The sequence below is a fragment of the Ictidomys tridecemlineatus genome, chromosome 6 (assembly GCF_052094955.1).
Source record: "Ictidomys tridecemlineatus isolate mIctTri1 chromosome 6, mIctTri1.hap1, whole genome shotgun sequence".
Lineage (NCBI taxonomy): Eukaryota > Metazoa > Chordata > Mammalia > Rodentia > Sciuridae > Ictidomys > Ictidomys tridecemlineatus.
Window position 1 is genome coordinate 98,412,260 of NC_135482.1, and position 13,618 is coordinate 98,425,877.

At 34.9% G+C, this 13,618-nt stretch overlaps 1 protein-coding gene across 1 annotated transcript in view; it reads left to right on the forward strand.

The window, feature by feature from the left end:
- The window catches only part of LOC101959212 (alpha-2-macroglobulin), a 43,639-nt gene that overhangs the window by 21,676 nt on the left and 8,345 nt on the right, over window positions 1-13,618 (forward strand). Inside the window, exons 17-25 of the mRNA XM_021720859.3 lie at window positions 27-123; window positions 1,759-1,873; window positions 7,528-7,756; window positions 8,585-8,711; window positions 9,038-9,159; window positions 9,617-9,668; window positions 12,088-12,171; window positions 12,443-12,619; window positions 12,938-13,025. Coding sequence (XP_021576534.3) covers window positions 27-123; window positions 1,759-1,873; window positions 7,528-7,756; window positions 8,585-8,711; window positions 9,038-9,159; window positions 9,617-9,668; window positions 12,088-12,171; window positions 12,443-12,619; window positions 12,938-13,025 — 1,091 coding nt within the window. The remainder of the gene's footprint in view (window positions 1-26; window positions 124-1,758; window positions 1,874-7,527; window positions 7,757-8,584; window positions 8,712-9,037; window positions 9,160-9,616; window positions 9,669-12,087; window positions 12,172-12,442; window positions 12,620-12,937; window positions 13,026-13,618) is intronic.

The following is a 13,618-nucleotide window of genomic DNA, read 5'->3' on the forward strand; positions in this document are numbered from 1 at the left end:
TAATCAGGTGATCATTTTCTTTATAGGATATGGGCTTAAGAGTATTCACAAACTCAAAGATTCATAAACCAAAAGTATGTACACAGACTATTGCGTATCAAGCAAGATTTTCAGAATATGACGGTAAAAAAATAAATTATTTACTGCCTAAAGTGTTAAATCCAATAAAAGTATTGTTTCTAAGACAATATGTGAAAAACATTAACAAAAAAAAAAAAAGAAAAAATAACTTGTGATTCAGATATACTATAGTTTTTGCCTAAGGTTACATAACAACACAAGCCCAAATGAGATTATCTCAAGTCTCCCACAAATGCAAATCTGGAAGGAACGCAAAGAAGACTGTGTAAAATGCTATAAGACAGGTATAGATATGCAAAATAAAGGCAAGATTAGCTATGATTAAGGAAGTCTTTCATGAAGAATCTGCTTCTGATAAATGAAGATGTATGGGGTTGAAAGGGAAGAGAAAGTTTCCAGGCATAAGATCAGTGTAAACAGAAATAGAAATGCTCACAAGACTATATTCTCATCAGTCAAGTAAAGAAGCTCTTCAGCTTTCCCAAAACATCAGCCAGTGTTCATGTGGAAACACATTCATCAATGTGTGTAAGCTATTTCTTTGGTGAATCAGTAATAGTGATCAAGGATTTATTTGTAGTCTTATATTGTAAAATTATAGTTGAAGATAAGTTTAGGACATAAAAAAGAAAGTCAGTGGACTGGGGATGTGGCTCAAGCGGTAGCGCGCTCGCCTGGCATGCGTGCGACCCGGGTTCGATCCTCAGCACCACATACCAACAAAGATGTTGTGTCCGCCGAGAACTAAAAAATAAATGTTGGAAATTCTCTCTCTCCTCTCTCACTCTCTCTCCTCTCTCGCTCTCTTTAAAAAAAAAAAAATTCTGTTAAAAAAAAAAAGAAAGTCAAAAATACTTTGACTTTCAAAAATACCAAATCAATTTCTTTTGTGGAATTTAAAGATTGTATTATTTATAAATTATATAATCCTTACCAGTAAGATTTATACTGAACTTGTGTAAGTACAACTTATGCAAATTTTCTGCAAAGAAAAAATGGCTGTTAGCCAGGTGTGGTGGTTCACACCTGTAATACCAGCATCTGGGGAGGCTGAGGCAGAAAGATCATGAGTTCAAAGACAGCCTCAGCAACTTAGGTAGGCCTTGTCTTAAAGTAAAATAAATAAAAAGAGCTGGGGATGTGGCTTAGTGGTTATGTGCCCACAGTACAAAAGCAAAAAAAAAAAAAAAAAACCTGGCTACTGAATATTTACTTGTACCTAACTCTGGCCTGCTTACATACAATGAAATAAAAAGCCTTTTTATCCTGACGCTTTCATCCTTATCAACTGTTTCTCAAAACTCTATATGTACTACAATTTTTCTTTGCTCCACAGAGGAACACACCAATGGCAGTTTGGCCTCCTGGCCACCTCCTGTCTCCACTTAGCACAATGGGTAGTAGTCTCATAGGACTCCACAGAGTCTTTCTGCTCCAGAACAATTCAAGGCTTTCTATCCAGGTCACTGTGTTCTCTGTGATTCTCTTCCTCTAGCTCAATTTATTCTAATACTTCATATTTGACTAAAATATCACCTCAAACAAATTTCCCCTAACTATGTAAGTGTCTCCTCCCGGTTCCGCTTTATTTTATGACCCTATTTATTCAGTAGCACTTATTACAATCTCTCAGAAGCTTTATCTTTACATTTATTGTCTTTTCTCTCACCACCATAGGTTCAGTTGCACTTTACAGTAGCCAAATTCAGGAGATAGATGCGCCAGTATCTCACAAAGAGACTGTAAGAAAGTACTTCCCTGAGACCTGGATCTGGGACTTGGTGGTGGTAGAGTAAGTAACTTCCTTTATCTGTAAATGCAACAATATAGATTCCTTACAATTTTTACTTCTGGGCTAATTCCTCTTTTTATTGTAAATATTTTAAGTGTACAACATGATGTTTTGATATATGTATAGTGAAATTATTATGACAGTCAAGTAAATTAACACATCATTTCTTGTTGTTGGCTTAGGGGTGGGGGTAAGAGAATCTAAAACCTATTCTCTTGGCAAATTTCCAGTATATAATATATTGTCTTTAACCATAGTCTTCATGCTGCCAATTAGATCTCTAAATTTAATCCTCCTACATAACTGTGATGTTGTACCCATTCACTTGTCTCTCCTTACCCACCCCTGCATTATTCACCATTCTATAGTTTGTTTCTATGTATTCAACTCTTCTAAATTCTCCGTACAGGTGTTGTTGTGTCTTACTTCATTTAGCATCATGACCTCAAGATTCATCCAGATTGTCACAAGTGGCAGGCAGTATGACCCTTTTCTTAAGGCTGAAAAATACTTCATTTTATATATGTACCACAATTTCTTTATCCATTCATTCATCAACAGACATTCTGGTTGTTTTCAAATCTCAGCTATTATGAATAACACTGTAATAAACATAGGGGCACATGTATCTCTATGAGGTGATGATTTCAATTCCTTTGAGTAGATACCTAGAAGAGGAATTTCAAGATCATATAGTTGGGGTGTTGTGTGTGTGTAAACTCCATACTGCTTTGCATAATGACTGTACTAACTTACAGTTCCTCTAATAGTACACAAAGATTCCCTTCCTTTACGTCCTCCCCAACTTTTTAATCTCTTATCTTTTTGATAAGTCATCCTAACAGGTGTGAGGTGATAATAGATGTGAGGTGATAATTTCTTGTGGTTTTGATATGTTTTCCCCTGGTGTTTAGTAATGTTAAGAACTTTTTCTTAGGTCTCTAAACTATTCTGTCTTCTTTGAAAAAAAAAAAAAAAAGTCTATCTAATAACTTGCCAACTTTCTGATCATTGGAGTTTTGCTTTTGAGCTGTGTGAGTTCTTTATACATTTTCAATATTAATCCCTTATCATATATATGGTTCACACTTATTTTCTTAATCCATGGGCTGATTTTTCACTTTGTTAACTCTTTCCTTTGCTGTGAAAGGCTTTCTAGTTTACATAATCCCATTTGTCTAATTTTGCTTCTGTTGACTGTGCTCTTGGTGTCATATTCAAAAAATCACTGCCCAGACCAATGCCAAGATTTTCTCTATGTTTTTACATGAATTTTATAGTTTCAGATCTTACTTTCAGATCTTTAATCAATTTTGACATGATTTTTGTGTACGGTCAGATAAAGACCCAATTGCACTCTTCTGCATGCACACTCTCTCCAGTTTTTCCAGTATCATTTGTTAAAGAGACTTTCCTTTTCCATTGTTTCTTCTTAGGGGCCTATTGAAAATTAGTTAATCATATATGCTTGAGTTTATTTCTGTGATATTGTGTTTCATTATTCTATACATCTTATTTCATGCCAGAATCATACTATTATTATTATGACCTTGTAATATAGCTTGAAATCAGGAAGTGTGATTCCTCCAACTTTTTCTTTTTTTAATACACAATATGTTTACATATTTATGAAATATAGTACAATGATTTGATATATGTATACAATGTGTGATGATCAAACCATGATAGTATTTACACCTCCTGAGATAAATTTATCCTTTCTATGTGTTGGCAAATTTTGGACTCTTCTAATTTTTTTTGAAACCCATCATGTACTGTTGTAGACTGCAATTATAAATTATTATGCTATAGAATACTAGAACTAACTCCTTAGGTAGAGGTTAGAAAATGCGCACCAGTCATTTCTACCCACCACCGTTTCTAATCTCTAGTAACCATTATTTTACTCTTTTTTCCTATAAAATCAAAAATATTTCACATGAGTGAGATCATTTTATGCCTGGCTTATTTCACCAAACACATCCAGAATTAATCCACAAATTATCCAGTAATCCACAAATTACTTTCTTTTTTATTTAATATTTGTGTGTGTGTGTGTGTCTCACTTTTTCTACTTTAGAATTGCTTTTTGCTGTTCAGGATCTTTTGCAGTTGCATAGAAATCTTAGAATTACTTTTCTACTTCTATGAAAAAAATGCAATTGTAATTTTGATAAAGATTATAGTGAACCTATATATTCCTTGGTTAGAAGTGTCCCTGGATAGGTCTCTCCAAGTGGGCAGTGGAACCTCCACTCAATCAGGGTAGGTTCTTGACTTACAGCACTAAAAACAATTTCAGGACATGTCAAAAGCAATATACATGCAAAGATTTATTAAAAGACTGCACTTATTTCTGGACATCCAAGTTTCTGCTAGAAATCCTAATAGTCTTGTAGAAAGTCCCTTCTATGTAACAAATGAAATTTTCTTGTTCCTTTCAAAAATATTTTTATCCAAATTTTGTCAAATTTTATCCAAATTTTATAATGTGTATCAGTGTGGATCTCTGGATTCATTTTATTTGGTGTTCTCCAGATCTCTTATATCCAGTTTTCTATTTACTTCTTTTTTTAAAATTGATTTTATTTTTAAATACACAACAGCAGAATGCATTACAGTTCTCATTACACATATAGAGTACAATTTTTCATATCTTTGTATATAGAATATGTTCATGCCAATTCATGCCTTTATACATGTACTTTGTTTTTTTCTCTTGTTTTGCATTGCAATTCTTATTACACATATATACCATAATTTTTCATATCTCTGTTTATATATAAAGTATGTTGACACCCAATTCGAGTCTTCATATATGTACTTTGGATAATGATGTCGATCACATTCCACCATCCTCGCCAATCCCCTGCCCCCCTCCCTTTCCCTCTTACCCCCTTCCCTATCTAGAATTCATCTAATCCTCCCATGCACCCCCCACCCACACACCCCACTATGAGTCAGCCTCCTTATATCAGAGAAAACATTCGGCATTTGTTTTTTGGGATTGTCTAACTTCACTTAGCATTATCTTCTCCAACACCATCCATTCAAATGCCATGATTTTATTCCCTTTTAATACTGAGTAAAATTCCATTGTGTATATATGCCACACTTTTTTTATCCATTCATCTACTGAAGGGCATCTAGGTTGGTTCCACAATGTAGCTATTATTAATTGTGCTGCTATAAATATTGATGTGGCTATGTCCCTGTAGTATGCTGTTTTTAAGTCCTTTTGATATAGTCCAAGGAGAAGGATAGCTGGGTCAAATGGTGGTTCCATTCCCATATTTCCAAAGAATCTCCATACTGCTTTCCATATTTGCTGTACCAATTTGCAGTCCCACCAGCAGCGTATACCTTTTCCCCGACATCCTCACCAACACTTATTGCTTTTTGTATTCATAATAGCTGCCATTCTGACTGGAGTGAGATGATATCTTAGAATAGTTTTGATTTGCATTTCTCTGATTTCTAGAGATGATAAGCATTTTTTCATATATTTGTTGAACTTTCTATCACTTTCTCATTTCTTCTCTTGAGATTCCAGTAATGTATACATTATTCTTCTTGATGGTGTCCCACAGGTCCCTTAAACTATCTTTTCATTCTTTCTTTTTGCTCCTCAGATCAAATGATTTCACAAGACCTGACTTCAAGTTTGCATGAAGTTCTATTTTTTTATTTGATACAGTCTGATGTTGAAGCTCTCTAATTAATTTTTAAGTTCAATTATTGTATTCTTCAGATCTCAGATTTCTACTTAGTAGTTTTTATATTTTTCTTTGTTGGAATTCTTACTTTTTTCATGCATTTATCTTCCAATCTCAATTAATAGCTTTATGACTATTCTTTAAAATTCTCTGTTGAGTGTATCATCTGCCTCTATTTCTTTAAAGTCACTTTCTAGAGATTCATCTTTTCTTTTGTTTGAAATTTTTTCTGTTTCTTCCTTTTCACTGACCCTCTACATTGGTTTCTCTGTATTAGGAAAAGCAACCATACCTCACTTTTGTCAAAATGGCCTCATGTAGCAGAAGGACCTCACTAATAAGCCCAACCAGATATTCTAGGTGCCTCTTAAACATTTGTATTTATCCATATTGTCTTATTCTTAATGGACCCAAGGAGATTAAAGTATAACAAAGTCTGTCAATGTCTTGAGATTAGCAAGACAGAAGCTAATTTCTTGAACCGCAGCAGAAAAAGTTAGCATATTAGGTAGATACTTTAATTACATTGATCCTCAAGGAGAAGCTGGGAGTTAGAATATATCTTTCATTCACTCTATTCAAAGCTGGGAAGAGGATCTGTGACAAATGCTTCCATTCTTATTCATACTACACATATATTCAACTTAATGCTTTGTTCTTTATTTTTTGCTCCCTGAGACAGGCAAGTTAGCTGGACACTTAGCTTTATCTTGGGAGCCAGCCAATCAAAAGAGTTATTGGAAGGAACCACATACTCATTCATGTTCCTAGAGACAGACTGATTGCCTGATCCTTCGGCTTCTAAATGCAGGCTAATTGAAGACCTGATCCACAGAGAGCATCTGGGAAAGTTGAGGCATTAAGTATGTAGTCAAGCCTTCTCCAGGGAAAAGCTGGTGCTGAAAAGTTTTTACCTGCTCACTTTGCACTGAGCCCTAGGAGACAGCTGCTGAAAGTGCTCATGTACCCCATTTAAAACCACCTTTTTGTTCTCTGTGGTTTCAGAGTACTTGAGAATGAAAGCACCATCCAATCCTAGAATCATCTAGAGGTAGATGATTTAGGAGCCAGACACTTGGATAGGAGCTATAAAAGTTGGGGTGCTTGATGTGTTGAACAATTTCTTCCAGGAAGAAGCTGGAGACCCAGTTTTATCACTGAAGCAAGCCAGGAGTGGAAGGCATGGGAAGTGCCCAGACTCTAATTCTGTACTCCAGAAGTCTACTGTTTACCTGTCCCTTCTCTCCCAAGCAAGGCCAATTAGAAACCCAACCCTCAGGAATAACTGGGAAAGCATGTAGATAGACCCATTTCAGGGAGAAGTAGGAACTTTCAGCTAACTTTTCAAAATCCAAGCACTTTTAAGCTTATTGCTGTTTTCAGGAGAGGTTTAACATACTATGTTATAAAGTATCACAAGTATAATTAAATCAAAACTAAGAAATTTTACAAAAATTTAATTCTAGGATTTACAGAAAAAGAGGAATGGTTCTAAATATAACCAAGCATTGAGTGGATTAACAATTATGAGATCCTTTATTGGTCAGCAATCTTAGGTTAAGTACAAAATCAGGCCAAATAGGCACACTAATAGCAGAAATAAAAAATGATAAATCTGCCCATGCTGAACCTGCATTTTATAGAAAAAAATTTAACGATACTTTCCAATTACTTATTTAATCTATAATTATATTGTCCATAAAAAGTATACTACAATGATATATCTATAGGAGGTTCTGATAGAGACAAGCCTTGAAAACAACAGGGTTGGAAGAAAAGCCTTATATTTTTCAATGCGTGGTCTGAATTATGCTCTTCATTATTGGTATTTCTATTAAATGCATTCAAATCATGATAACAGAATCATTTTATAAGACCTCTCTTCCTTGAAGAATTTATTTCACTTATTTCCTGCTCTTCACATTACCTTCCTCCCAGCTCATCGGGTGTAGCTGAAGTAGGAGGAACTGTCCCTGACACCATCACTGAGTGGAAGGCAGGGGCCCTCTGCCTGTCCAATGACACTGGGCTTGGTCTCTCTCCCACCGCCTCTCTTCGAGTCTTCCAGCCCTTCTTTGTGGAGCTCACATTGCCCTACTCTGTGGTCCGTGGAGAGGCCTTCACGCTCAAGGCCACTGTGTTGAACTACCTTCCCAAATGCATCCGGGTAAGGATGTCTTTTCCAAATTGAATATAAGGCAACAGTCAAGTAAATTAAAAATTGCATTTCTAGGAATACTGACAAATTCTTTTATACAAGATGTGATCAACAGAAAGTGAATACCATCAGAGAGATATTCATATCTTATATATATTATAATTGCTATTATCTCTAAGTACTGAATTGCAAAAACAAGTTTCTAACCCTTATTATAACCCTTTAAAGTTAGATAGTTTGGGCAATATAATGATTTTGAGGTGGGCTGAAGTGTAGCTCAGTGGTCAAGTACTTGCTACCATGTACAAAGTTCTGAATTCTATTTCCAACACTTGGGGGGATGCAGATTTCTGACATAGACAACAAATACCAATGCTCTTCCTGCTCATGTCAGATTTTCTAAGATTCACCTTCTATATTTCTACATAGTTAACTTTATTCATTATGCTCAACCTCATTTTAAAAGTTCTTTGTGAGCACGTTACCTGTGCTGAAACCATAACTATTTATAGACTTGTAAACTCTGCTGGGAGAGCTTAGAAAAATGACCAAGCTTCCAGATCACAGAAGCAGAGTTCACACAGGCAAGGAGCCAGCATTACCTTGCCTCACCTTTGGTCCCACCATCTGGGAGAAGAGGCTCCCCTAGAATACTAAGATCAACCAACATTACTAAGATTAAGTTGACTCAGGTTCTAAAGTTATTCAGTGCTCACTGATAAAATCTTTAAGCCTAAGTACCCCAACACCTAACCATTCCCTCAATATCCTTTATTTCAATACCATTACCCTTCTGGTCTCCTACTTATAAACTTTTTGTCTGTTGTGTGGTTTCAGGTCCGCATACAGCTGGAAACCTCCCCCACATTCCTAGCTGTCCCAGTGGAAAAGGGGCAACGGTCTCATTGCATCTGTGGTGATGGGCGGCACACTGTGTCCTGGGAAGTAACTCCAAAGTCATTAGGTGAGGAACAGACTCCTGGAGTCTCTAATTCTCTACTCAAGGATTGTGTGTCTCAGTGTTACTTTCCTCAAGCCAAGACTTCCAGATGGTAGGAGGTCTGTAATTCTAGGATTCCTAGAAGAATACCCTCACTTCCTCACCTCCATCTCCACCTTATATTCTCAGTATCAGAGGCCTCTAGGTTATGTTGCTTGATTTCTGCTCTTATGTTTTTACGAAATATAAGCCTACAGAGCATTAAACATTTATAAATCTTGAAATCAGAAGCACAGAGGAAAAGAAAGATGGTACTTATCCCTACTGCTTTTTTGTTTTTGCTTTTTTAGGAAATGTGAATTTCACTGTGAGTGCAGAAGCACTGGAGTCTCAGGAGCTCTGTGGGAGTGAAGTGGTTATGGTCCCTAAATATGGAAAGAAAGACACAATCATCAAGCTACTGTTGGTTGAAGTAAGTGTACCTGTCCATTTGATAAGTCATACAAAAACAGCACTGAATCAGGTTAGGGAAGAAGAGATGGATGATATATAGTCCATAATAACATTCATACTACACATATTTGGATATAATTAATAATTATAATAATAATATATGATGGTTTCTTAACATTTTTCTTCTCTATTCCTATCTACCTATCATCCCCATCTCAGTCTCTGTCTCATGTATGTGTGTGTGTGTGTCTGTCTGTCTGTCTAATCTGTCTGTCTCTCTCATGACATGTTTTCTGTATTTTTCCCTCATGCTGTCATCTATCAACATGTCTCCTTCATAATGCTTATATTTAACTTGATAATATAATGCAGTTCAAATCCTTCTCTTTAGTATTCAAAATTCTGTTGTTTATCAGTACACATGCCCTGAGAGTCAGTTTATGATTATCTCTAACTTCTTTTTCTTTTCCCTAAAGCCTGAAGGACTAGAGAAGGAAGTAACATTCAACTCACTCCTTTGTCCCTCAGGTAAGAGTCAACTATTTTGATTAAAATAGCACTAAATACAGCTTGTATAATGTTTGAAGTCCAAAGAATTTTTGCATATTTTGTCCCTTTCACTGTGAGGTAAGACCTGATAAAGTTTCTAATTCTGTAACTTTCCTAAGTACAAAGATTAATGCTTGCATAGTCTTTAACCTGATACTGAGATATATATAAAGATTGCGGGCATAACTTTTTAGATCTGCTTCTCCATCAGAGAGCAGCACTCCACCTGATCCCAGCTTTATTTCAAACTCTGCATGTGTGAGTCTTTTATTTTCTAATCCTCCATCGCCCTTTGCTGCAACCACAAGTCTGGCCTTGCTGATTATGGCACATTGCCTTTATTTTGCTGAAGTATATTCCTGCTGTACTTAATCTGATGAGAGTTTTTTCATGAAAGGATGTTGAATTTTGTCAAAGCTTTTACTTCATCCCATGAAATGATCATGTGTTTGTTCTCCCTTTTATTAAAGTGATATGTAACATTTATTGATTTGTTTTTGTTAAAATATACTTAGAGATAAATCACACTTGATCATGGCAAATGATACTGTTAATGAATTGTTGAATTCAATTTGCTAGTAGATTTTTGAGGATTGTTACATCTATGTTCATAAAAGATACTGGCTTATAATTTTATTTTCTTGTAATACCTCTGTCTGGCGTGGGTAGTGCTGTCGCATAAAAAGCTTTTGGAACAGAAACACATACATGGCACCAAGATCCATATGCTTTTCACCATGAGTTCTCTCTTTTTTTTTTTTTTTTTAAATTTCTGCCTGACTCATGTGGTCCAGCTGTAATATTATCCCCTGGATTCCCAGGGAGGTGAAGCCAGAGTGGGCTCCCTGGAAAGCATCTTGGAATGCCAAGGGAGCTGAATAACTGCCTCTGATTCTTTTCCTCCTGTAGAAACCATGGACCCAGGGAAAACTTCTCCTCTAGTATTGTATCTACCTGGAGGAGAGAGTTGATGTGGTTAAAGTGAGATAATTCTTCTTATCCTTCTAATTTGGTTTTAATTCAACTCTGTGGACCACACAGTTTTCTCAGACTTATTTCCAAGTATCAGAGGTTTCAAAAAGATGTTCTTGTCTCCAGATATCTGCTAGTTCAACTTTCTATGGAAAAGGTGGACATATGCTATAGTCTTAGTTTTAATGGAACTAAAGAAATCCCTTCTTTAGTTTACATTTATACTTCCAACAGTATACATTTCCATAATGTATACTTAATCATTAATTACCACCTTTTTGCAAAAAAAAGTTGTATTAAAAATATTTTGTTGTGGTTTTAAATTACATTTCCCTAATCACAAGTGAACATAAGCTTATTTTTGCATGTTTATAAATTGCCTTTATATCACTTGACCATTTGTGTTTTGAATATTTTAATTTTTTAGCCTTACCTGCATGACACTGGATTTTTTATCAGCTGACTATATTGCATATATTTTCATTTATGTGGCTATTTTTAAAATTTTTCTTATGATATCTTATTTCTTATATACACCTTAAATATTGTGAATAAGAGAAGATATATACCACACTTCTCTAATTTTCTTCTTCTTGTACTTCACCAAGATTAAAAACAGCATTAGATATATGTTTATCACTAGCAATTATTTAATCTTAAATGAGTCAAAATGTTGTCCTGCTCTTGGTTATTTTTCTTTTCAGTTTGCTAATGATGTTTGTTGACTTACAAAATTTTCAATATTAACTTTATGATAAGGGATGCAATATGAAAGCAAATACTACACTTCTCTCATTTTCATCTTCACATAATCCACCAACATTTAAACAGAAACATATATCCATCTTTAGTAATTATTTTATTTTCAAGAAGTCAAATGCTATTCATCTTCATCTCCTCATACCCATTTTTAGGTCTTCATAAAAATACTAAAATCATTAAGGTGAAAATTGAAGAAAGAATATAAGATTATTGTAGAATTTGAGTGCTTTGGGGGAATTTTCCTTTGCTTATGTATATATACAGGTTTTGTTGGGGAATTTTTTTCCTTATACAATGCATTATTGATTAAGGAGGGTGAAGGCAGCCAAAAAAAAAAAATAGATGATCTTATCATAGCCATAGGATGAACGCAACTGAACCACAACATTACAAGGGTCTTATCAATCTGTTTTGAAATGAAACTCTACATACAGGGGAAAAAATGTATTCAGGGATGAAATTTAGAATATCTTAGAATCCCAATAGCCATGTATAAGATGTTAAAGAAACTGTTCTACAAAAAAGAAGACCAACTTTTCAGGAATAATTTAGGAGTAAGTCATAGTTTTAACTGAGGGATCATAATATATATATATATATTGCATCTTCAGAAACATATATTGCAGAAATAGTTTCCCTGTGACTGATTTGTTTCTTCCCTTAGGCCCTGGGGAATCTGAACAATTATCCCTGAAGTTGCCACCAAATGTAGTAGAGGAATCTGCCCGAGCCTCTGTCTCAGTCTTGGGTGAGTCCCTAAGTGAACTTGGATATTAACAGCTTCTACTATATTTCTTTTCCATAAATATTCATTTAAATTAACAGATATAATTTTAATGTTTTTCTTCTTTCCCTCTTTGGGTTTGTTTATTCCTTCCGATCATACTTCTATCTATGAAATACACCTTCCTAAAAAATCCTAATTATTTTCAAGCACAGCTAATTACTGTTTTCCTTTTAATACTTCAGATAGAGTATAATCTCTAAACTTTATGACTTCCCTCTCTCCCATTTCATAGGAGATATATTGGGCTCTGCAATGCAAAACACACAGAATCTCCTCCAGATGCCTTATGGTTGTGGAGAACAGAATATGGTTCTCTTTGCTCCTAACATCTATGTTCTGGATTATCTAAATGAAACACAGCAGCTGACTCCAGAGATCAAATCCAAAGCCATTGGCTATCTCAACACTGGTGAGTTACTGAATGAGTGAGTGGAAAGCTGACAATATTATTTCAATGGATTTCCCAGTATGCTTGAATTACTTATCAATACTATGTATTATACATCAGTTTATCCTACCATGATTGCTACTATAGTATGAATACTCTGATGGTTAATTTCACAAAAACTATCCAATCTCCAATAAAATTTTTAGCACTCAAAACCTTCTAAAGTATGACAGAAATATTCAGCAAAAGGCACAAGAGAGGCCAAAGCATTTTAATAATATCTCTAGCCTGTGAATACACATTTATCTGTCATATTGTTTCACTAACCTTCCATTCCAGGTTACCAAAGACAGTTAAACTACAAGCACCACGATGGCTCTTACAGCACCTTTGGGGAGAAATATGGCAGGAACCAGGGCAACACCTGGTAAGTGAAGAGCAATTTTATGAGCTCTCATTTCTGTGCCAAATTTTTTTATATATTGCCACATTTGTATTCACAGAAACCCTAGACATATACTAGCTAGATAAATACAGAAAAATTAGCAAAGTAACAAGCCAAAAATCTGATGTTTAAATACAATGTGTTAGACTTGTTCCCCAAATTTACCCTGTTGATAATATACATAGTGTTTTTTTCTAAATTGGCTCCCATAACCATGAGTTGTTAAGTGACATTGTCAGTGAACATATTACTTCCAGATAAACCATGTTAACTCAATTTTTATTGTTTTCTTAGATCATGCTTGTCTTGACTGAGAAAAATATCACTAAAAGGAGAAAAGAATTAAGGAGACTGTGATATGAGACATTATCCTTTAAATCCCTCAGGCAAAAACCAGTTAAAAGTTATTACATAAAAAAAAAAAAGCTGATTATAGAAGATTCTGTCAGGTGTAGAAGAAAATCTCTGAAGAAAAGAGAGATCTAAAACCTTTCCTCCTGAAATAACTAAGAAAAATAAGTAAGTTAGAAATGCTTAGACTTCCTGTGGCAAATACCAGACCTATAGGAAAAAAT